The sequence below is a fragment of the Nycticebus coucang genome, chromosome 14, assembly GCF_027406575.1.
Source record: "Nycticebus coucang isolate mNycCou1 chromosome 14, mNycCou1.pri, whole genome shotgun sequence".
NCBI lineage: Eukaryota > Metazoa > Chordata > Mammalia > Primates > Lorisidae > Nycticebus > Nycticebus coucang.
The window spans coordinates 10,807,847-10,829,123 of NC_069793.1; the positions used below are offsets into that span (position 1 = coordinate 10,807,847).

General features: G+C 48.1%; 1 protein-coding gene across 1 annotated transcript; it reads left to right on the forward strand.

Annotated features, from left to right (window-relative positions):
* The first annotated feature begins 1,157 nt into the window (after positions 1 to 1,157).
* Positions 1,158 to 15,281, forward strand: EEF1G (eukaryotic translation elongation factor 1 gamma). The gene is made up of 10 exons (XM_053562283.1): positions 1,158 to 1,374; positions 2,446 to 2,604; positions 3,205 to 3,268; positions 3,425 to 3,567; positions 4,392 to 4,535; positions 7,424 to 7,553; positions 7,922 to 8,126; positions 14,310 to 14,482; positions 14,567 to 14,691; positions 15,045 to 15,281. Exons 1-10 carry the CDS (start codon positions 1,363 to 1,365, stop codon positions 15,201 to 15,203), a joined length of 1,314 nt encoding a protein of 437 aa, XP_053418258.1. The 5' UTR covers positions 1,158 to 1,362; the 3' UTR covers positions 15,204 to 15,281.
* Positions 15,282 to 21,277: the final 5,996 nt, after the last annotated feature.

Genomic DNA, 21,277 nt, shown 5'->3' on the forward strand with positions numbered 1-21,277 from the left:
GTCTTACCCCCTAAAATGGACTTATCCCTTTCATCCTCCACCTCAGCAGCCTATTCCTTCCTACCACTTAGCACACCTTGCAGGGAGTGCATAGGCCTAGCCTATACTTGGTACATGGGCATAGTTCCTGAATGACAGTTTGGTGGGTGGATTGAGCAGTGCTTGTGGGGAAAAAAATAAGTTTGCCTCCACATTTATCCTGCTGCCCCAGATACATGAATGGTGACAGGGATAGAAATTTGGGTTGAGGGTTGTTCATCCTGCCCTTAAATTGGGCAAGAGTTTTTCAAACTTGGATATGGATAAAAAATGATGAACATCAGAACTGATGTCAGTTCTTACATTGTCAGCTCCTTCAGGGAATAGTCCAGCTTCCTGACAGGTGCACCTTCCCATTTCAGCCCAAAGGTCTGGTACCCTTTATTTTCTTTTTCTTTTTTTTTTTAAGACAGAGTCTCACTTTGTCACCCCCAGTAGAGTGCTGTGACATCTCAGCTCACAGCAACCTCAAACTCTTGGGCTCAAGCGATTCTCTAGCCTTAGCCTCCCAAGTAGGTGGGACTACAGGCGCGCTCCACAATGCCTGGCTATTTTTAGAGAGGAGGTGTGGCTCTGGCTCAGGCTGGTCTCAAACCCATTAGCTCAGGCAATCCACCTGCCTTGGCCTCCCAGAGTGCTAGGGTTATACGCGCTAGTGTCCTTTCTTGTAGTAAGAGAATCCTGGAGCTGTAAGATGGTTTAATGTGAGCAAACCACTTTTACCGGGGTTTCGTTTTAGACTTGTCCCCCTGTTTAGATACATGTCCCTCTCTACAAGAAAACCAGACCACGAACAAAAGGAATTTAGCAAATTGTCATCTGGGTGCAGCAGCTTATTTCCCGCTCCTGCGAGTTTCACACAATCATGTGAGGGGCTTGGCAGAACCTAACAAGAGATCACTTGTCCCTGGGCAGGCCGGAAGAGTACCCCCCCAAGAGGACTGCTGCGCTAGGCAGGCCGCTGTGCCACGTAACCGCGCAGGGGCGGCTCTTCCAGCTGGTTCTCACAGTTTCCATTCCGGGCGCGCTTTCTACCGCGGCGTTGGGACTACGATTGGCCCGCTAGGCCTAAGGGGGCGGGGCATCGCAGAGCCCCATTGCGCAGGCGCGAGCTTTCTTCGCGACGGCCAGGAAGCCCCGCCCTGTTCTTTTTCTAACTCAGCGCCGCGGGATATTGAACTGTCGTGCGTATGTCTTCTATGCCGTCCTCGCTTTCCGGCTGCTGTTTCTCCACGGCTCTCCCCTTCCCCCCTCCCTTCTCTCCCAGACGGTTTACTTTGCTGCAGCGCCGAAGACCCCACCCCCTTTCTCTGCGGAATCACCATGGCGGCTGGGGTGAGTTTTCCGGCTCTGATGGTCTGGATCACCCTATCCAGCGCCATCCTTTGCCCAAATGGGGCTAATCGGCGCCAGAGGAGTTCTGGAGTCAAATGGGGAACTTTTCTGGGTCCTACAGACCATACTAATGGAGAGCAGAGTTCCTAGGGCCTGGAGAAGAACTGAGGCTGTGACTTTCAGAGGCCAGAGGTGGAATGGTCTGGGGTAGAGGAGAAAAGAGATGCCTTGTCTGGGTCGTCCGAAGCCTCAAAGAGGGGTTCGGCTTCGTTGCCGCTTTGAGACGTGCCATCTGGCCAGGTTGACGGAACTTCTGTGACCGTTTTGTGGGACAACAGGAGACAGGGTGAAGAAGAGGGTCTTTGTGGGTAGGTACGGCTGGCATGGTTAAGGGTCGTCTCCCAGGGAGGTTTGGGAGCGAGAGGATTTTCCGGACAGTGAGGTCAAACTGGTGGAACTTCGCTGGCCAAGTTAATAGAAGAGAGCACCAGGGAACTCGCTGCGGGGCAAGACTGGAGGGATGGAATGTGCGACAAGAAAGGGTTTTTTAGGAGAGGAGTTCATTTTGGAATAGGGTATGTCATTCGATCTCTCTGGCTATTCCAGGAGAACTTAAAAATCTCTTGGTCCTTGGGTACGTTCTATACAGGGTGATGGTTGAAGCAGTGAGCAGCTTAGCGGTAGAATAGGCAGCACTCAGTAACCATCAATGAATGAAACAAGGGCTCTAGGAAGGGAGCGGTGTATGTTTGTAGGCAGATGGTGTCTGATGGAGCTACAAGTTCTAGATTTCTTGGAGACGTATGGGAGGGTAAGAGAATTCTTCTAGAGATGTCCTTAGGGAAGGTCAAATTGTCAACAAGCTTTATTTAGCAGTTGGTGTGTAGTTCTGTTCTTGGCATTCTTGGTATTTCAGCAGACTGATTACATGATAGGTACTAAAGAACTTGGTTCACAAGAGGGACTGAGTGAGTTGAACAGATGGGGATTACTCAGGAAGTCATCCTGGGTGGGTGACATTTAGGACTGAGACTCTTCTATTCATATTCATTTTCTCCATTTCTGGCATAGACCCTGTACACATATCCTGAAAACTGGAGGGCCTTCAAGGCCCTCATTGCTGCTCAGTACAGCGGGGCTCAGGTCCGCGTGCTCTCCGCACCACCCCACTTCCACTTTGGGCAAACCAACCGCACCCCTGAATTCCTCCGTAAATTTCCTGCTGGCAAGGTGAGTTGGGAAGTGGAGAGGGGTCCTAAGATTTCATCACTCTGGAGATGGCTTCTTTCCTTAAAAAGGGGTCACCCCCCAAATAAAGGGTCTTTCCAGGTTGTTTTCCTTCATAATTTCAGTGACTTAACTTAAAATATTTTTATGTTGAGTTAATTGTAGAGTCACATGTCATTGTAACAAATAATACAGAACTATTAAGTCAGTGACTTTGTAAAATTTACAGGTTTGCTTGTAATTGTGGTGAAGAGAATGAGTTTATACCAAGTGTTTTAGTACAGATATATCAAGTATCTATTATGAGCAGGCTTCTTAACTCCAGGGGGCTTATAGGGCTTGGTTTCTGGCCTTCTGCTTATATAATTGAGGGATTTTATATGGATATCACATAATACCTGCATCTTTTTGGTTTCCTAGTTCAGATATTGTGAATTCATGATTGCAAGGGATGCTAAGTTATTGAAGTATTTTTGGTTTCAGGTAGTATCAAGAGTTTGCATAGTAAGGTCGTCGATCTTATAGGAACATTTTTATCCATAGCAATTAAGTTCAGAAATCCTTGTGTGTTTTACTTTTATCTTTTCACTACTTTGTCTCCAGGTTCCAGCATTTGAGGGTGATGATGGATTCTGTGTGTTTGAGAGCAATGCCATTGCCTACTATGGTAATTTGTAGTGATATGTGGGAATGGGAGAGTCTGGAGGTGAGGGGTGTAGGAGAGGATGAGGGTGAGCTGGAGTGGACAATGAAGAATTCTCAGGGACTGTAACTCGTATTGGTATGACTCTAGAGTTATGACCTTTGTGTTCTGCTTCTGCAGTGAGCAACGAGGAGCTACGGGGGAGTACTCCAGAGGCAGCAGCCCAGGTGGTTCAGTGGGTGAGCTTTGCTGATAGCGACATTGTGCCCCCAGCCAGTACCTGGGTGTTCCCTACCTTGGGCATCATGCATCACAACAAACAGGTAAGTCTTGGAAGTTGGGGAGAAGCCAGGGGCAGGGATGATATCAGTTTCTGAGTGTTGGGAGTAAGAAATAAAATAGGTTTTGGCTTGGCTCCTGTGGCTCAAGCTGCTAAGGCTCCAGCCACATACACCTGAGCTGGTGGGTTCGAATCCAGCCTGGGCCCGCCAAACAACAATGATAGCTGCAACCAAAAAATAGCCGGGCGTTGTGGGCGCCTGTAGTCCTAGCTACTTGGGAGGTGGAGGCAGGAGAATCGCCTGAGCCCAGGAGTTTGAGGTTGCTGTGAGCTGTGACACCACGGCACTCCATCCAGGGTGACAGCTTGACGCTCTGTCTCAAAAGAAAAGAAAGAAATAGAATAGGTTTCATAAAGGGGTGCCAAGAATATGTGGGCAATGAGAAGATGTAATTATGGAGTGTAAGTTTGGTGCAATGGGTAATTAATGGTATCTAGGTTCTTTGTCAGATCAGGTGGTAGTAGTATATGTTATGAATGGTTGGAAGAGAGATTTCTGCTGTAGGAAGTTTATACCAGATTAGGAGTGGTTAGACCAGATGACAGTTCGAAGATTCTTTCTAAAGTCCAAAAGAAAATGAATACCATCAGTACAGTGGCAAATAAAGCCAGACTGACCATGAAGAAATTTAACATTGAGCTTCAGTTTTGACTTATTTAGAACGATCCTAGAATCTGGCTCTATTAAAAATAGATAGGGGTGAGCTAGGGTCTTGTAATAGCTTCCTTACTTGTGTTAATAATGGTAGAGGGTGGAGAGAAAAGGATTGATACCCACTGGTAACACTGATCATTTTGAATCAACAGGCCACTGAGAATGCAAAGGAGGAAGTCAGACGAATTCTGGGGCTTCTGGATGCACACTTGAAAACAAGGACTTTCCTAGTAGGCGAACGAGTGACACTGGCTGACATCACAGTTGTGTGTACCCTGTTATGGCTATATAAGCAGGTGAAGTTTATTTTTTTGCAGTTTTTGGCCGGGGTTGGGCTTGAACCCACCACCCCTGTAATTTGGGACCAGCACCCTGCTCCTTGAGCCACAGGCACCACCTAGTATTTGAAATTCTTTATCTCCTTTTTTCCATCTGATCTATAAAATCAGAATAGTAATATTCACTGTTGAGGTTATTGGGTCAGAAAAAAATGCCATGTCGCTGGTTTGCAAACATCTCTTGGAGCATAGCTAGAAAGGGACCTCACAGGAGTCATCTTAGTCCAGTAAGTGGTGGAGTAGAATTAGAATCCATGTATTACAGAACCAGCAATCCTGACTGCCCTGTATGGCCTCCACAACAAGATTTTTTTCTCCCTATGATCTTTACACACTTAAAAATGACAACCGAGTTCATGAAGCAAAGCTTTAATTTAAAAACTATCCATTCTAAATTGGTTATACTTTTTTGCTGCTGAATGTGCTTTACTTTCTAAAGTTTGATGATAATGTGTTTGTGGGTATATGCACACAAATACAGTGTTGTCAAAGATACCTACAGTATCTTTTATCATTTATTTGGCAAAAGTATTTCATATCCTTCTTTGGATCTGAGCTTATTTATTTACAGTTTTTTTTTTTTTTTTTTGGCTGGAGCCGGGTTTGAACCGCCACCTCCAGTATATGGGGCCAGCGCCCTACTCCTTGAGCTACAGGCATCGCCTATTATTTATTTATTTAGCGACAGAGTCTTACTTTGTCAACCTCAGTAGAGTGCTGTGGCGTCACAGCTCACAGCAACCTCCAGCTCTTGGGCTTAGGCGATTCTTTTGCCTCAGCCTCCCAAGTAGCTGGGACTACAGGCGCCTGCCACAACACCCGGCTATTTTTTTGTTGCAGTTTGGCCGGGCCTGGGTTTGAACCCACCACCCTCAGTATACAGGGCTGGCGCTCTATTTATTTATTTATCTTGAGATAAAGTCTCACTTTGTGGCCCTTCGGTAGTGTGCTGTGGCGTTGTAGCTCACAGCAACCTCCCTCTTGCCTCAGCTTCCCAAGGAGCCGGGACTACAGGCACCTGCCACAACGTCTGGCTATTTTTTTGGTTGTAGTTGTTGTTTGGCAGACCTGGGCTAGGGTTGAACCCGCCAGCACTGGCACCCTAGCCACTGAGCTTTAGGCGCCGAGCTAGGATCTCAGCTTTTTTTTTTTTTTTTTTCCAGTTTTTGGCTGGGGCTGGGCTTGAGCCCACCACCTCCTGCATATGGGGCCAGTGCCGTACTCCTTTGAGTCACAGGTGCCACCTGGATCTCAGCTGTATTTTTTTTTTTTTTTTTTTTTTAATTTTTTTTTGTAGAGACAGAGTCTCACTTTATGGCCCTCGGTAGAGTGCCGTGGCCTCACACAGCTCACAGCAACCTCCAACTCCTGGGCCCAAGCGATTCTCTTGCCTCAGCCTCCCAAGTAGCTGGGACTACAGGCGCCCGCCACAACGCCCGGCTATTTTTTTTGGTTGCAGTTCGGCCGGGGCCGGGCTTGAACCCGCCACCTTGGGTATATGGGGCCGGCGCCTTACCGACTGAGCCACAGGCGCCGCCCTCTCAGCTGTTTTAATTGATTTTTATCGACATGTGAAATTTAAAAGATTGGAAACAATGGATCTGAAGTGGTTTTGTGAAGTAGCTAGACAATATTATTCCTACAAAGTAGATTGATAGTAAACAGAAGTCCCAAGGCCAAGGACCCCTTTGCTCACCTGCCCAAGATTATTCCTACAAAGTAGATTGATAGTAAACAGCTCCAAACATCTGTAAAATTGGACTGGGCGGGCAGCGCCTGTCGCTCAGTGGGTAGGGCTCTGGCCACATATACTGGGGCTGGCGGGTTCAAAACGGCTGGGGCCTGCTAAAACAACAATGACAACTGCAACAAAAATATAGCTGGGCATTGTGGCTGGCACCTGTAGTCCCAACTACTTGGGAGGCTCAGGCAAGTGAATTGCTTAAGCCTAAGAGTCTCAGGTTGCTGTGAGCTGTGACACCAAGGCACTCTACCCAGGGCAACAGCTTGAGATTCTGTCTCAAAAAAAAAAAAAAAAATTGGACTGGGCTATAAAAAGATTAGAAAATACCAGGTGTGGTGGCTCATGCCTGTAATCCTAGCACTGTGGGAGGCCGAGGAAGACAGATCCCTTGACCTCAAGAGTTCAAGACCAGCTTGAGCAAAAGTTGGATCCCATCACTACTAGAAATAGAAAATTAAGCTGAGCCCTGGGGGTTGCCGGTGGATCCAGCTACTTAGGAGGCTGAGGTAGGAGGATTGCTTGCGCTCAGGAGTTTGAGGTTGCTGTGAGCTAGGCTGAGGCCACTGCACTGCAGCCTGGGCAACAGAGGGAGACTGTGTCTCAAAAAAAAAAAAAAAAAGATTAGGGAAAACATAGGAGGTAGTCATCCAGGGGAACGTGAGTAGGGAACTCCTTTGTGTGGGGTTTGAAAAGAAGACTACAGCTTATGTGGAGAAAGAAGGGGCTTGAAGGCCGGGCTTGGTGGCTCACGTCTATAATCCCAGCACTGTGAGAAGCAGAGGTGGGTGGATTGCTTGAGCTTATGAATTTGAGACAAGCCTGAACAAGTGCAAGACCTTGTCAGTCAAAAATAGGTAGGCCTTGTGTCAGGTGCCTGTAGTCCCAGCCACTTGGGAGGCTAAGACAAGAGGATTGCTTGAGCCCAAGAATTTGGGGTTGCTGTGAGCTATGATGCCACGGAATTCTACCGAGAGTGACAAAATGAGACTCTGTCTCCAAAAAAAAAAAAAGAGAGGAGAGGCTTGCCTTCTCTGGAACAAACTTCATGGTTTTCGTGGCCTTTCCCTCCAATGACTTTGTTTCCACTCTTACATCCTTGCAGGTCCTGGAGCCTTCTTTCCGCCAGGCCTTTCCCAATACCAACCGCTGGTTTCTCACCTGCATTAACCAGCCCCAGTTTCGGGCTGTCTTGGGGGAAGTAAAACTGTGTGAGAAGATGGCCCAGTTTGATGGTGAGTCTGAAGAGATGGAGAATCCTGTGGCCAGGGTCAAGGTCTGGTTTGCTTTCCATTAACCCCTTCATTTCCTCTTTAGCTTTTGGGTTATGTGAACCCACAGAATATAGGATATCACATATAGTAATTAATTATTTTGAGCAGTTTGTCTTGTATATTCAAACACTTAATTTGCATTTATACACAGAGTTTTTATATAACATGTATTGTTGCTGAGGATTCTGTCCTTGTTCAAGGATATATGGTGAACTGGTAGTGGGACAGCCTAGAGCCAGATTTTTTAGTTGCCCTGTTTGCCCTGCATGGTTTTAGAGGGTTATGGAAAGAGGCAGAACAATCACTGACTTTTCTCCCTTCTGCACCAGCTAAGAAGTTTGCAGAGAGCCAGCCTAAAAAGGACACCCCAAGGAAAGAGAAGGGCTCAAGGGAAGAGAAGCAGAAGCCCCAGGCTGAGAGGAAAGAGGAGAAAAAGGCAGCTGCCCCTCCTCCCGAGGAGGAGATGGACGAATGTGAGCAGGCCCTGGCTGCTGAGCCCAAGGCCAAGGACCCCTTTGCTCACCTGCCCAAAAGGTAAGGGTAATGGGAGGGGCCGGGACCCAAGAAGGCCCTTTCTAATCTCTGTGTGCTCCTTTTCACATACAGAATTTTGTATTGTTTGGGGCTAGAATTTTAAGTTGTCTATATAAAATTAAACAGTATATTTCAGTTGCAAAAAAGCAACTTCCTGAGCTAATCAATTTTGGGGCAAATTTTCTAAGTAAAAAGCAAGTTCTGAGTACATGCGTTATTCAGGAAGACTGGAACTCGCTTTTTTTTTTTTAAAGACAGGGTCTTTGTCGACTGGCCTAGAGTGCAATGGTGTCATCGTAGCTCACTATAATCTCACACTTCCTAGCTCAGGTGATCCTCTTGCCCCAGCTTTCTGAGTAGTTCAGACTATAGGAGTGTACCACCATACCTGGCTAATTTTTCTGTTTTTTTTTTTAATCTTTTTTTTATTTTTAATTTCAGCTTCCTTGTTCATTCTTCTTCCATCGAAGTACTCTTTTTTGTTGTTCATTTTCTTCTTCCTCTGGCGATGTTTTTGATGTTAGTAGAGATGGGGTCTTACTCTGGCTCACTGCTGTTCATTCTGGTCTCGAACCTATGAGCTCAGGCAATCCACCCGCCTTGGCCTCCCACAGCGCTGAGACTACAGGCGTAAGCCACCACGCCTGGCCTAATTTTTCTGTTTTTTTGTAGAGACAGGGTCTTCTACATTGCCCAGACTGGTTTTGAATTGGACTCAAGTGATCTTCCTGCTTCCGTCTTTCCAAGTGCTAGGATTACAAGTGTGAGCCACCACACCTGGCCAAGACAGGTTCTTTTTTTTTTTTTAGAGACAGAATCTCACTTTGTTGCCCTCAGTAGAGTGCTGTACCGTCACAGCTCACAGCAACCTCCAGCTCTTGGACTTAGGTGATTCTCTTGCCTCAGCCTCCTGAGTAGCTGGGACTACAGGCGCCCACCACAATGCCCAGCTACTTTTTGGTTGTAGTTTGGCTGAGGCCGGGTTCAAACCCACCACCCTTGGTATATGGGGCTGGCCCTACTCACTGAGTCACAGGTGCTGCCCTCAAGACAGGTTCTTGCTATGTTGCTTAGTCTGGTCTTAAACTCCTAATCTCCCATCAGTCCTCCTATGTGGGTCTCCTGAGTAGCTGGGACTACAGGTGCTAGCAAAGGAAGAGTCAGGGACAGAATTCAGTGTGGAGGTAAATTAGTCTTGACTGCTCATTTGGAGCCTTTCTGGCAGGGAGGAAGAAGACACAGCCTCACCTGAACTCTGCAGCCTGGGTGTGCTGAGGCAGCAGACGCGAGAGCAGGACTTTTTTTTTTTTTTCTGTTTTGATGAATCAGACTACAAAAATAGCTCACTACGAGAAAGGATGATGATCATGGCTATATACTGTCTGTTTAGTTCATTATTTCCACATTTGAGGGGAGTTGAAGTTTAAAAAGGAAGTGTACAAGGTGGTCATCTGTCACCTTTCCAGTAAATGTTGGTGTTCGAAGAATATAATAACAGTAAAAGGGAGATTTTGGGGTAATAAAAGTGGGACCTCCTGTTCTTTCTCTTTTATTTTGTTGAGACAGGGTCCCACCCTATGCCCCTGAGCAGAGGGCAGTGGGCGTGGTAGCTCACCACAACCTCAGACTCGGGCTGCGGGCACCCTGCTGCCTCAGCCTCCGGAAGCTGCTGGGATTATAGGTGCTCGCCGCGGCGCCGGACTGGGTTTTCCATTTTTTTTCATGAGTCGGGGTCTCACTGTCGCTCAGGCGAGTCATGAACTCCTGAGCTCAAGCGATTCTCCCTTCTCAGCCTCCCACAGTGCTGGGATTACAGTTGTGAGCCACCGCGCCTGGTAGGACCTCCAGTTCTTACCCAGTTCTCTGCCACCATCATATCTGTCTTCTGTCACTGCTCCAAGTTACTTTATAGGGAGTTTAAGCAACACAGGAAATATATATACTGTGGTCATTTTGTTGCAGAACTCTTTCTTTCTCTGTATTTTTTTCTCTTACTCATTCTGTTTCCCAAAGCCATCTATCTTGACCTCTTCCATTTCTTTCTCTTTTTTTTTTTTGTAGAGACAGAGTCTCACTTTATGGCCCTCGGTAGAGTGCCGTGGCATCACACAGCTCACAGCAAGCTCCAACTCCTGGGCTTAAGCGATTCTCTTGCCTCAGCCTCCCGAGCAGCTGGGACTACAGGCGCCTGCCACAACGCCCAGCTATTTTTTGGTTGCAGTTTGGCCGGGGCCGGGTTTGAACCCACCACCCTCGGTATATGGGGCCGGTGCCCTACTGACTGAGCCACAGGTGCCACCCTCTTTTTTTTTTTTTTTTTTTTTGAGACATAGCCTCAGACTGTCACCCTGGGTAGAATGCCATGGCATCACAGCTCACAGCAACCTCCAACTCTTGGGCTCAAGCGATTCTCCTGCCTCTGCCTCCCAAGTAACTGGGATTACAGGTGCCTGCCACAATGCCCGGATATTTTTGGGTTGTAGCTGTCGTTGTTTGGCAGGCCTGGGCTGGATTCGAACCCACCAGCTCAGATGTATATGGCTGGCAGCTGATTATTATTATTATTATTATTATTATTATTATTTGAGACAATCTCACTCCGTCACTCGGGCTAGAATGCTGTGGCCTTAGCCTAGCTCACGCAGTTTCAAACTCCTGGGCTCAAGCAGTCATCCTGCCTCAGCCTCCAAAGTAGCTGGGATTATAGGTATGTGTCATCACATATGACTAATGCATGTCATGATGGTTTTGATTTGGGATAAACCAGCACCCACTGCCACTGGTGATGGACCTAATAACTATGGAGTTGTAAATTACAGGCATCATCCTAATGAATGGGAACAACTGGTAATGTAGCTGAGTGAAGGCTCCAGATGTAGCTGCTTTTTAAAGATGTATTTCTTTTTGAATTAATAGTGATTTACCTTCAACCTAGCACAGGGGCAGGTCAAGAGTGAACAGGAATTTTAGTGTGTTAAATAAGATGTGAAAACTAACCCAAATTAGGTATGCTGTTATAACAACACTGCTAATTATTAGCTAGAGATTTTCACATATAGTAGGTCTTTGTACTCTGGGCAGAAAATAGGCAATAAACTTAAAATCTTTAGGGTTTTTATTTTTTAAAACAGAACTCACTATGTCACCTGCGGTAGAGTGCCTTGGTATCAGAGCTCACAGCAACCTCCAACACTTGGGCTTTAAGCAATTCTTTCGCCTCAGCCTCCAATGTAGCTGGGACTACAGGTGCCTGCCACAATGCTGGACTATTTTGGGGGGTGGGAAAGGGGTTGCAGTTGTCGTTGTTTAGCTGGCCTGGTCTGGGTTCGAACCCACCAGCCTTGGTGCATGTGGCCGGCGTAACTTCTGTGCTATGGGCACCGAGCCATCTTTTTTTTTTTTTGAGACAGAGCCTCAGGCTGTCTCCCAGTAGAGTGCTGTGGCAACACAGCTCACAGCAACCTCATCTTGGGCTTAAGGATTCTCTTGCCTCAGCCTCCCAAGTAGCTGGGACTACGGGCGCCTGCCACAATGCCCAGCTATTTTTTGGTTGTAGTTGTCGTTGTTTGGCAGGCCTAGGCTGGATTTAAATCTGCTAGCTCTGGTGTATGTGGCTGGCACCCTAGCCCCTGAGCTATAGGCGTCAAGCCCATAACTCCTGGGCTTAAGCGATTCTCTTGCCTCAGCCTCCCAAGTAGTTGGGACTGCAGGCCCCCGCCACAATGCCCGGCTATTTTTTGGTTGTAGTTGTCATTGTTGTTTGGCAGGCCCAGGCTGGATTCGAACCTGCCAGCTCTGGTGTATGTGACTGGCACCTTAGCCGCTTGAGGCTCCGAGCCTTTAATTATTTTTTGAGACAGAGTCTTAATTGGTTGCTCTGGTTTAATGCTCTGTTGTCATATCTGACAGCAACCTCAAACTCTTGGGCTCAAGTGATCTTCTTGCCTCAGCCTCCCAAGTAGCTGGGACTGGAGGTGCATACCACAACGCCCAGCTGTTTTTAGAGATTGGATCTTTCTAGTCTGGTCTCAAACTCCTGAGCTCAAGCAATCCATACACCTTGGTCTCCCAGAGTTCTAGGATTACAGGCACCAGGCACTGCACGTGGGCTATTTTTGGTTTTCATGACACCAGGCCTCCCTATGTTGCCCAAGTTGATCTTGAACTCCTGGTTTCAAGGGATTCTTATGCCTCAGCCTCCTGAGTAGCTGGGATTTCTAGCACAAATAATTTTTTTTTTTTTGATACAGAGTCTCACTTTGTCACCCTTGGTAGTGTCCTGGTGTTGTAGCTCACAGCAACCTCAAACTCTTTAGCTCAAGCAATTCTCTTGCCTTAGCCCCTTGAGTAGCTGGGATTATTGGTGTTTGCCACAACGCCTAGGTATTTTTAGAGATAGGTCTCGCTGTAGCTCAGGCTGGTCTTGAGCTCAGGCAGTCCACCTCCTCAGCCTCTCAGAGTACTAAGATTGCAGGCTTGAGCTACCACACTTGGCCACAAATCTTTTAATTTTTTTTCTTGAGACAGTCTCACTATGTCGCTCTGGGTAGAGTGCTGTGGCATCACAGCTCATAGCAACCTCAAACTCTTGGGCTTTAAGTGGTTCTCTTGCTTCAGCCTCCCAAGTAGCTGGGACTATAGGTGCCCACCACAATGCCTGGCTATTTTGTTGGATTTGTCATTGTTGTTTAGCTGGCCCGGGCCAGGTTCGAACCTGCCAGCTTGGGTGTATGTGGCCAGTGCCCTACGCACTGAGCTATAGGCACTCAGTTGCCCTGGTTGAGTGCTTTGTTGTCATATCTGACAGCAACCTCAAACTCTTGGGCTGAAGCAATCTTCTTGCCTCAGCCTCCCAAGTAGCTGGGATTAGAGGTGCCTGCCACAACACCCGGCTATTTTTAGAGACGGGGTATGACACCAGGGCACTCTACCAAGGGTGACAAAGACTCTTGTCTCAAAAAAAGAAAAAATGTATTTTTGCTAGAAATCCCCTTAACTCAGAAGGTAGAGGCACAAGAATCCCTTGAAACCTGGAGTTAAAGACCAGCCTGGGCAACATAGGGAGGCCTGGTGTCATGAAAAAACAAAAATAGCCCAGGTGCGGTGCTTCTTGTCTCAGTATTAACGTGGTATAAGACAATACCATATACTTCATGGTTGCATCTGGAAAATCAAAGACCTGAGGAAAATACATAAAAAGGCTAATTTGTAGGCCGGGTGCAGTCACACCTGTAATCCCAGCACTTTGGGAGGCCGAGGTCTATGAATCACCTAAGCTCACAAGTTCTAGAGTAGCCTGAGCTAGATCGAGCCCCTGTCTCTAAAAATAGCCGGGCATTGTGGCGGGTACCTGTAGTCCCATCTTAATTGGGAGGCTGAGACAAGAGAATGACTTGAGCCCAAGAGTTAAGAGGTTGCTGTGAGCTGTGATACCAAGGTACTCTACTGGGAGTGACAAAGTGAGACTTGTTTCAAAAAAAAAATGCTAATTCATTATCTTATTTATTGGTGTTACAGATGGATTTCTTCAGTCAGCGTGTATTTTTATAATAGGAAAGAAAAAAATAGAAGCCCCCAGCTATGGGGGGAGTGCCCTCTCCTATATTGATGCTGCCTTTTTTTGCTCAGTGTGCCAGATTGCTTGTAAGAGGACCTGAGCCTTAGGGTTTTCTAGCACAGGAGCTTGTTTCTGGGGAGAGAGTGACTAAAGGACATGGGTGTAAGATTTGTGGTAGAGGCCCTGTGTAAATGTTCATTGCTTACATTCCTGTTGCAGCTTGTGTAACCTGAAGAGGCCTGTGGGAGGGGGGAGACTTGGGGTGAGTGACTAAGTGTGGCTCCTGGAAAATAGCCTAGGGAGGGGCTGGACAGGAGAAAAAAGCAGTCTTCACCCTGTCTCTCCACCTGGGGGCAGCCGTTAGCCATGTCCTTCCTGGGGCAGATCTCCTGGGCCCCCTTTGGGTCCCACCCTTCACAAGCCTAGCATATTTCCAGCTGGGGAGTGTCCTAGGCCCCTGTTCATACCCCTTCAACTCTCTTCCCTCATAAGGTTATACACACATCTGCCAGTGCAGTGACTGCTTAGGTAAAGCCAGTAAATTTTAAATGAAAACACCCTTAGATCCTTCTAGGTTGGCAACTCTTCTCCTTATTGACTTCTTTGTATTTTCTTTCTCTTCTCAGTACCTTTGTGTTGGATGAATTTAAGCGCAAGTACTCCAATGAGGACACAGTCTCTGTGGCACTGCCATATTTTTGGGAGCACTTTGATAAGGATGGCTGGTCCCTGTGGTACTCTGAGTACCGCTTCCCGGAAGAGCTCACCCAGACCTTTATGAGTTGCAACCTCATCACTGGTAAGAAGAGGATGGGTCTGGAGGAAAAACAAGGTAGTGGGTGATGTGATTGCACAGACTGAATGTTCTCTCTTGCCCCTTCAGGAATGTTCCAGCGATTGGACAAGCTGAGGAAGAATGCCTTTGCTAGTGTTATCCTCTTTGGCACCAACAACAGCAGCTCCATTTCTGGAGTCTGGGTCTTCAGAGGCCAGGAGCTTGCCTTTCCGGTGAGGAAGGTGGAGGGGAGGGGTCTCTAGAGGGTGGATGAGTGTAGAGGAAGTACAGTGTTTTAAGTCTGGGTCAGTAACTGTTCAGGAGAGCTCAGGGATGTGTGTAGAAATAATCTGTTCCTGGGGCGGCACCTGTGGCTCAACAGAGTAGGGCACTGGCCCCCTATGTAGGAGGTGGAGGGTTCAAACCCAGCCCCTGCCAAAACAAAACAAACAAAAAAAAAGAAATGATCTGTTCCTGTTCACATAAGTCCTGGGATCTAATGACATGTGTCTGAGCTGGAGGTAAGCCAGGTGTGGGATGGTGTCCCATAACCTAACCATGTGCTTTACTGGCTTTTTATCCCCAGCTGAGTCCAGATTGGCAGGTGGACTATGAGTCATATACCTGGCGGAAACTGGATCCTGGCAGTGAGGAGACTCAGACGCTGGTTCGCGAGTACTTTTCCTGGGAGGGGGCCTTCCAGCATGTGGGCAAAGCCTTCAATCAGGGCAAGATCTTCAAGTGAACATCTCTTGCCATCGCCTAGCTGCCTGCACCTATCCTTCAGGGAGATGGGGGTCATTAAAGGAAACTGAACATTGAACCCTTTTCTGTCCTGCTTCCTTTATGAGTGGTGGCTTCCTCAAAGGGGAGTAGATATGTCGAAGCAGAATGTCTGCAGTACCTCAATTTGCAGGAGAGAAGACAGAAGAACAGGAAGAGAGACCTGTCCTCAGTTTTGATTTTGCTGCCCTGCCTCCTGTTATGACAACTGTCTTCTAGCTGGAAAAGATTGGAAGCAGTTAGACTGGCTAGTGATAATGGGGTTTTGTAACTATCTGCTTCCTAGAGATCAGATTCCAGATTCTAGTGAAGGGAGAGAATAGTTGCTGATAATGGTAAGAACAACCTACGTAGTGACAATTGCCCTATGGATTAGGTAGGTAACAATTTCTAAGGGTTCATAGTTTAGGTTCCTCAAACAGGCTGGGAGACCAGGCACAAACAGTGCAGAACAGCATTGGCCTATTGGCCCTTTCCTGGCTGCAGATCAGCTCTGGTGGTGTCTGCTTTCTAACAAAGAAATAGGGTTCAGAGATAGAGTAACTTGCTTGTGATTGCATACCTTAAGTATATGGTAAGGGTAGGGTTTTGAGCACAGCCGGTCCCCGGTTTTTGTTTTTTTTTTTTTTTTAAGAGTCTCAGTCACCCTGGGTGGAGTGCTATGGTGTTATTACCCACAGCAACCTCAAACTCTTGGGCTCAAGAGATCCTCTTGTCTCAGCCTCCTGAGTAGCTGGGACCACAGGCACCTGCCACAACGCTAAGCTACTTTTTAGAAATGGGGTCTCAGGCTTGGCGCCTGTGTGGCTCAAGTGGCTAAGGCGCCAGCCACATACACCTGAGCTGGCGGGTTTGAATCCAGCCTAGGCCTGCCAAACAACAATGATGGCTGCAACCAAAAAATAGCCAGGTGTTGTGGCAGACGCTGTAGTCCCAGCTACTTGGGAGGCAGAGGCAGAAGAATCGCTTGAGCCCAGGAGTTGGAGGTTGCTGTGAGCTGTGATGCCACAGCACTCTACCCAGGGTGACAGCTTGAGGCTCTGTCTCAAAAAAAATGAAAAAAAGAAATGGGGTCTCACTCTGGCTCAGGCTGGTCTCGAACCTATGAGTTCAGGGAATCCACATGCCTCGGCCTCCCAGAGTGCTAGAATTACAGGTGTGAGCCACTGTGCTTGGCCAGAGGTCTTATTGTGTTGCCAGGGCTAAAGTGCAGTGTTGTCATCAAAGCTTACTATATTCTTGCACTCCTGAGTTCAAGTGATCCTTTTGCCTCAGCCTCCCAAGTAGCTGGAACAACAGGTTTGTGTCACTGCACTCAGTGTCACTGCTTAAGCTTGTACTTATACCCTGCCATCTCCTAGAATACACAGTGGTCATAATTGCCATCTAATACCCTGCTCAGACTCATGGTTAACTATTTTTTCCCCATTGAGGTTAATTTTTTAATATGCTTTGCAAAGATTCTTGTTCTTGTTTGACTTTTCTGAAGAGCATTGAATGTCTCCATATAAATTTAATAGCGCAGGTGAACTTGGCCCCTTCTAGTTGGATTCACGTTTTGGGGCATATGCAGAAATGGTCATGACTGCCTTTTTATTGCCTGGCATATGGTTTGTGCATTCTTTTTTCATCTTACCCCTTGGTCCAGGCACAAAAAAGGGCTTTTGTTTTGGCTTGGGAGGGGGGAAAAGTGATCTCACCAGGTTCATACAAGAGGCTGGGGCGGTGGTAGCTTCGGAGAGGATAGGACTCATCTGTAGCTGGACATCTGGCCCTGCAGCTGGGGTTGTGTGGACTAGTGGGCAGAGAAGAGCTGTGGTTTGGGATCCAGGTGGGTGAGGATGGGTTGGTTCTTGTTCAGATTCTGCTTCCTGGCAGCTCATCTTGAGCTGGTTCCAAGCTCGATACTTAACCTTCTGAGCATTCTGGACTCACTTTCAACTAAGTCAAATTGCTGAGTGCAATGGGGTGTGGTGTGTATGCCTATAATCCCAGCTACTTGGGAGGCTGAGGCAGGAGGATCTGAGGAGACCAGTGTGACAATGGTGCCTATGAACAGCCACTGCACACTAGCCTGAGCTACATGAGACTTCTAAAGGAAAAAAAAGTGCTAGATAACTGGCTCAGGTGTGCCCTTAGCTTGTTGCTTGGGGTTCACTAAAATCTGTCAGACTCCTCCCAAATTCCTTTTTATGCCACACCCCCTTCTGTGCTTGTGCAAACCTTCAACATCTCCTTTGTGGTGTCCCTTTAATCTTTCCAGTGGTTCAATACCAGATAGCAGAGGTCAAGTTGGACCAAGTAGATTGAGGTTTTTAGGGCAGGCCAGGGAGGCCCAACTGTGAAATAGGGCGGAGTTCTCCGGGGTGGGCCATTGCTTAGGAAGCAGCAGGTTAGGCACTGGATGGATTTGAGCTGAAGGGCCAGGGACCCCACTTAGCCTTCTCTGAGCCTTCAGGAAGAGTGACTCATCTGCACATCCTGCCTCCTGTTCTGTAGCTCTGGCCAATGGGTGAAGACAGAGGGTGGCCCGGTTGTTGGATGAGGCCAGGCCTGCATCTGGGGAAGGGGGTAGTACCCAAGGTGGGGGAACTCTGAGGGGAGAGAGCTGTTACCTCAAGAAAGTTGGGCTGCTGACCTCTAAAGGGAGTGGGATGAGGGAGCCTCTTCTCTGCTGTGGTGGACAGGGAAGAGGTTAACAGGAGTTTCTAGCAGCAGATGGGGGGCAGGAAGGAGGGGAAACACATCTGGAGTTCCTTCAGTCCGCCCTGCCCTGGGGAGGCCTGAGTCACTGCAATGAGGACTTGGGCCCTCCCATCCAAGCTCTGAGCTGTTTGCTGGAGTGTGGACTCTGTTACCAGTGCTTCCAATCGGAGCCTGCCCCTGTGACATCTCGTTGCTGGGCAGTTTTCCCTGCATGCCAAGGAGGCTCATGCCATCTGAGCATCACTTAGAGCTGACAGTCCCAGAGCCTAGGGACGATTGGAAGTGGAAGGGGGTGTTGTGAATGGATCACAGAACAGGGTGTGATCTTATAAAACTGGGGTAGAGGAGGCTATTTTATTCCTTTAGTGGGCAAAAATCTCAAGAGTCCACAAAGGGAGGTTGAATGAAACTGAAGTAGGGGCTCAGGGTTGCAGTTAACTCAGATAAAATCTTCATAGAGCCTGGAGTGTGAATGGGAACAGCTGAGACTTGGTTTAGTTTGTAGATAAACCAGTAGATACTGGTTATAAGCAGCTATTTATTTTAGCTAGGTTAGCACTTCTGCTTAAGTCACTTTTTTTTTTTTAGAGATAGAGTCTCACTTTGTCACCCTCGATAGAGTACTATGGCGTCATAGCTCATAGCAACTTCAAACTCTTGGGCTTAGGTGATTCTCTTGCTTCAGCCTCCTGAGTAGCTTGGGACTATAGGCGCCTGCCACAACACCCAGCTCTCTCTCTCTCTCTATACATATATATATATATATATATTTTTTTTTTTTTCTTTTTTTTTGGCCAGGGCTGGGTTTGAACCCACCACCTCTGGCATATGGGGCTAGTGCCCTACTTCTTCTGAGCCACAGGCGCTGCCCCCAGCAATTTTTGTGTTGCTGTTTGAACCCACTACCCTTGCTATATGGCTTGGGCGCCCTACTCACTGAGCCACAGGCGCCATCCTTTTTTTTTTTTTGAGACAAGAATCTCACTATGTTGCCCTTGGCGTCACAGCTCACAGCCACCTGAAACTCTTGGGCCTAAGTGATCTCTTGCCTCAGCCTCTCAAGTAGCTGGGACTAGCGGCACCCGCCACAACACCCGGCTATTTTTGTTGTTGTTGCAGTTGTCGTCGTTTAGCAGGCCCCAGCTGGGCTTGAACCCACCAGCCTCCGTGTATGTGGCTGGCATCTACTCACTCAGCCATGGGCACCAAGCCAGCTTAAGTCACTTTTCTAAAACTTAAAAGCCTTTAAAGTTCTTCCAAGAAAGGTGTAGATTGTCTTCTTTTTTTCATGTCCTGCTTTGAGCCAGAGCTGGACAGCTGCTGTTATCACTGGCTCTGCCCATCCCACCAGCTGCCCACATGCCCCAAATGTGCCACTTCCCCTTTTGAAAGTGGGGGGAGGGTCTAGAATGTTGAGGGGAGAGGAGGAATGAAGTGCTTTGGAGGCTCCACCCAGTCATTTCTGAAATTAATACTGTGATTTTCATGGCAACCAGCACTCTTTGTCCTCAGAACCCAAAACTTTTTCTACATACACATCAAATGGATTTTTCTTGGTGGCTGTAGCTTCCCTGACTCCCCAGACCAAAAAGGGCACTGTAAATGCCCCAACCTACTCAGGTCCTCTGTATGTTTGAGTGTAATTCTGGGGGACCCAACTTGTTCTGTTCCTCTCCTATGGCCGTGGCACTAAAATATTGGCGCTCCTGAAAGGTTAGAGAAACTATGCCACCTGCTCCTGTTTGTCTGCTTCAGTCAGGCTGGCGAGGCTCCCAGAGTAGACTGTCATTTTACTGCAGTGGAATTACTGGGGTGTCCCCAGTGCCTTGGCACCCAAGGTATGGGTGTAGTGGAGTGCAGTGGGGAGTGCTGAAAAGCAGTGTTTTATTCACTTGCATTTCTCCTGAGAGGGAGAATACCTTGGGCAGGTGTTTGAGTGATGAAGACCCCAATCTCTCAATGATCCTGTGCTCTTTTCTTTGCTGTGGACCCCTCCCTTCTTTCCACTATTTTCCTGATTTCCTCAGGGTCCCAAGGGAAGCAGGTAGATTCTACTTTTTCTGTGCAACAGGTGGTGTGCAGATCAGGGGCTAGATGGCCAGTCAGGGATTGGGCTACTTGTGATAGGATCTCCCATGGAATATGCCTCTACTTCCAGTGGCCCCCTCCCCTCCACAGCAGGAGCAGCTGTCATGTGAAGGCCTATCGCTGTCCCAGGCCTTTGTCAATTATCTGGCTGGCTCTGCCAGGGTGGGGGTGGACAGTGAAGATGGGCAGAGCCATGGGGTGAGCAGGAACATGGCAGGGCAGGGGGGTCTGTTGAAGGGTAAGGAGGGCTGAGGGCAGAAGGGCTGTAGGGGCCAGCTAGGAGGGTGGGAGCTGCTGAGCAGGCCACAGAGGTGGAATGATGAGCATAGGCACCCATCCCAGGACTTGGGGCTGCACAGGCATTGGAGCCTTTTTTAGGTGCACAGGAGCGTTGGTTATAGTGGGACCCTGGCCAGTCATCCTTCAGGGAAAGCCACATTTTTCCTGACTCACAGGGAAGCTACGGGGTGCTTTCTGGCCAGTCCTCCTCCATATGGGACCTGAGTCACCTAGTTGCCCAGGGTGTTGACTGCCCTAAGGGCGTGTGCCCAGCCCTGTCCTGCCCCTTCATGCTTACCTCCCACTGTTAGGACAGGGGTGAGCAAATATTCCGCTTCTATCCTACTCTGTTCACTAGCAACTATCCATCTCTTTGATTCAGACTCACACAATGTACCTCATGCAGGGATTACCAGAGAGACTATTTCTAATAATGCTTCACTTCCCCGGTAAGGAAACTGGAGCCCAGGGAAGGGAAGTGACTTATCAAAAGTGCATCTAAGTCTTTCCACAATCTTTGCAGTCACCCACTGAGTTGCTTTTGCTCCTAAGATGAGCAGGAACATGCTTCTCTCAAAAGCTGAGGAATAAGTATGGTGGACCAGCACACCAGGTTTTTTAGGGGCAAGGAGAGGAGGGAATAATCTAAAGTTTTTCCCGGAGCCTTAGAAGAAGCAGAGAAGCAGAGCCAGCCCTGGGGCAGGGTCAGCTATAGCGATCCAAGTCCTGGGGCCAGCAGAGGGCAGAGGGTGTAGCAGAGGCGGGACTTAGGGTGATAGGAAACTCAACTATGTGGTGACTCAGGCTCTGGCAGTCTGGGCCCTGGGCCCTTTCTTCACTGCTCAGCCTGATCTCCTCATATGGGACTTGGGGAAGTGTAAGCAGAGCAGGGAGGGAAACCCAGGCTGGCCTCTCTTTCTCCAGGAAACTGGAGGAAAGGCTGAGGAAGTTGGAAAGGATGGG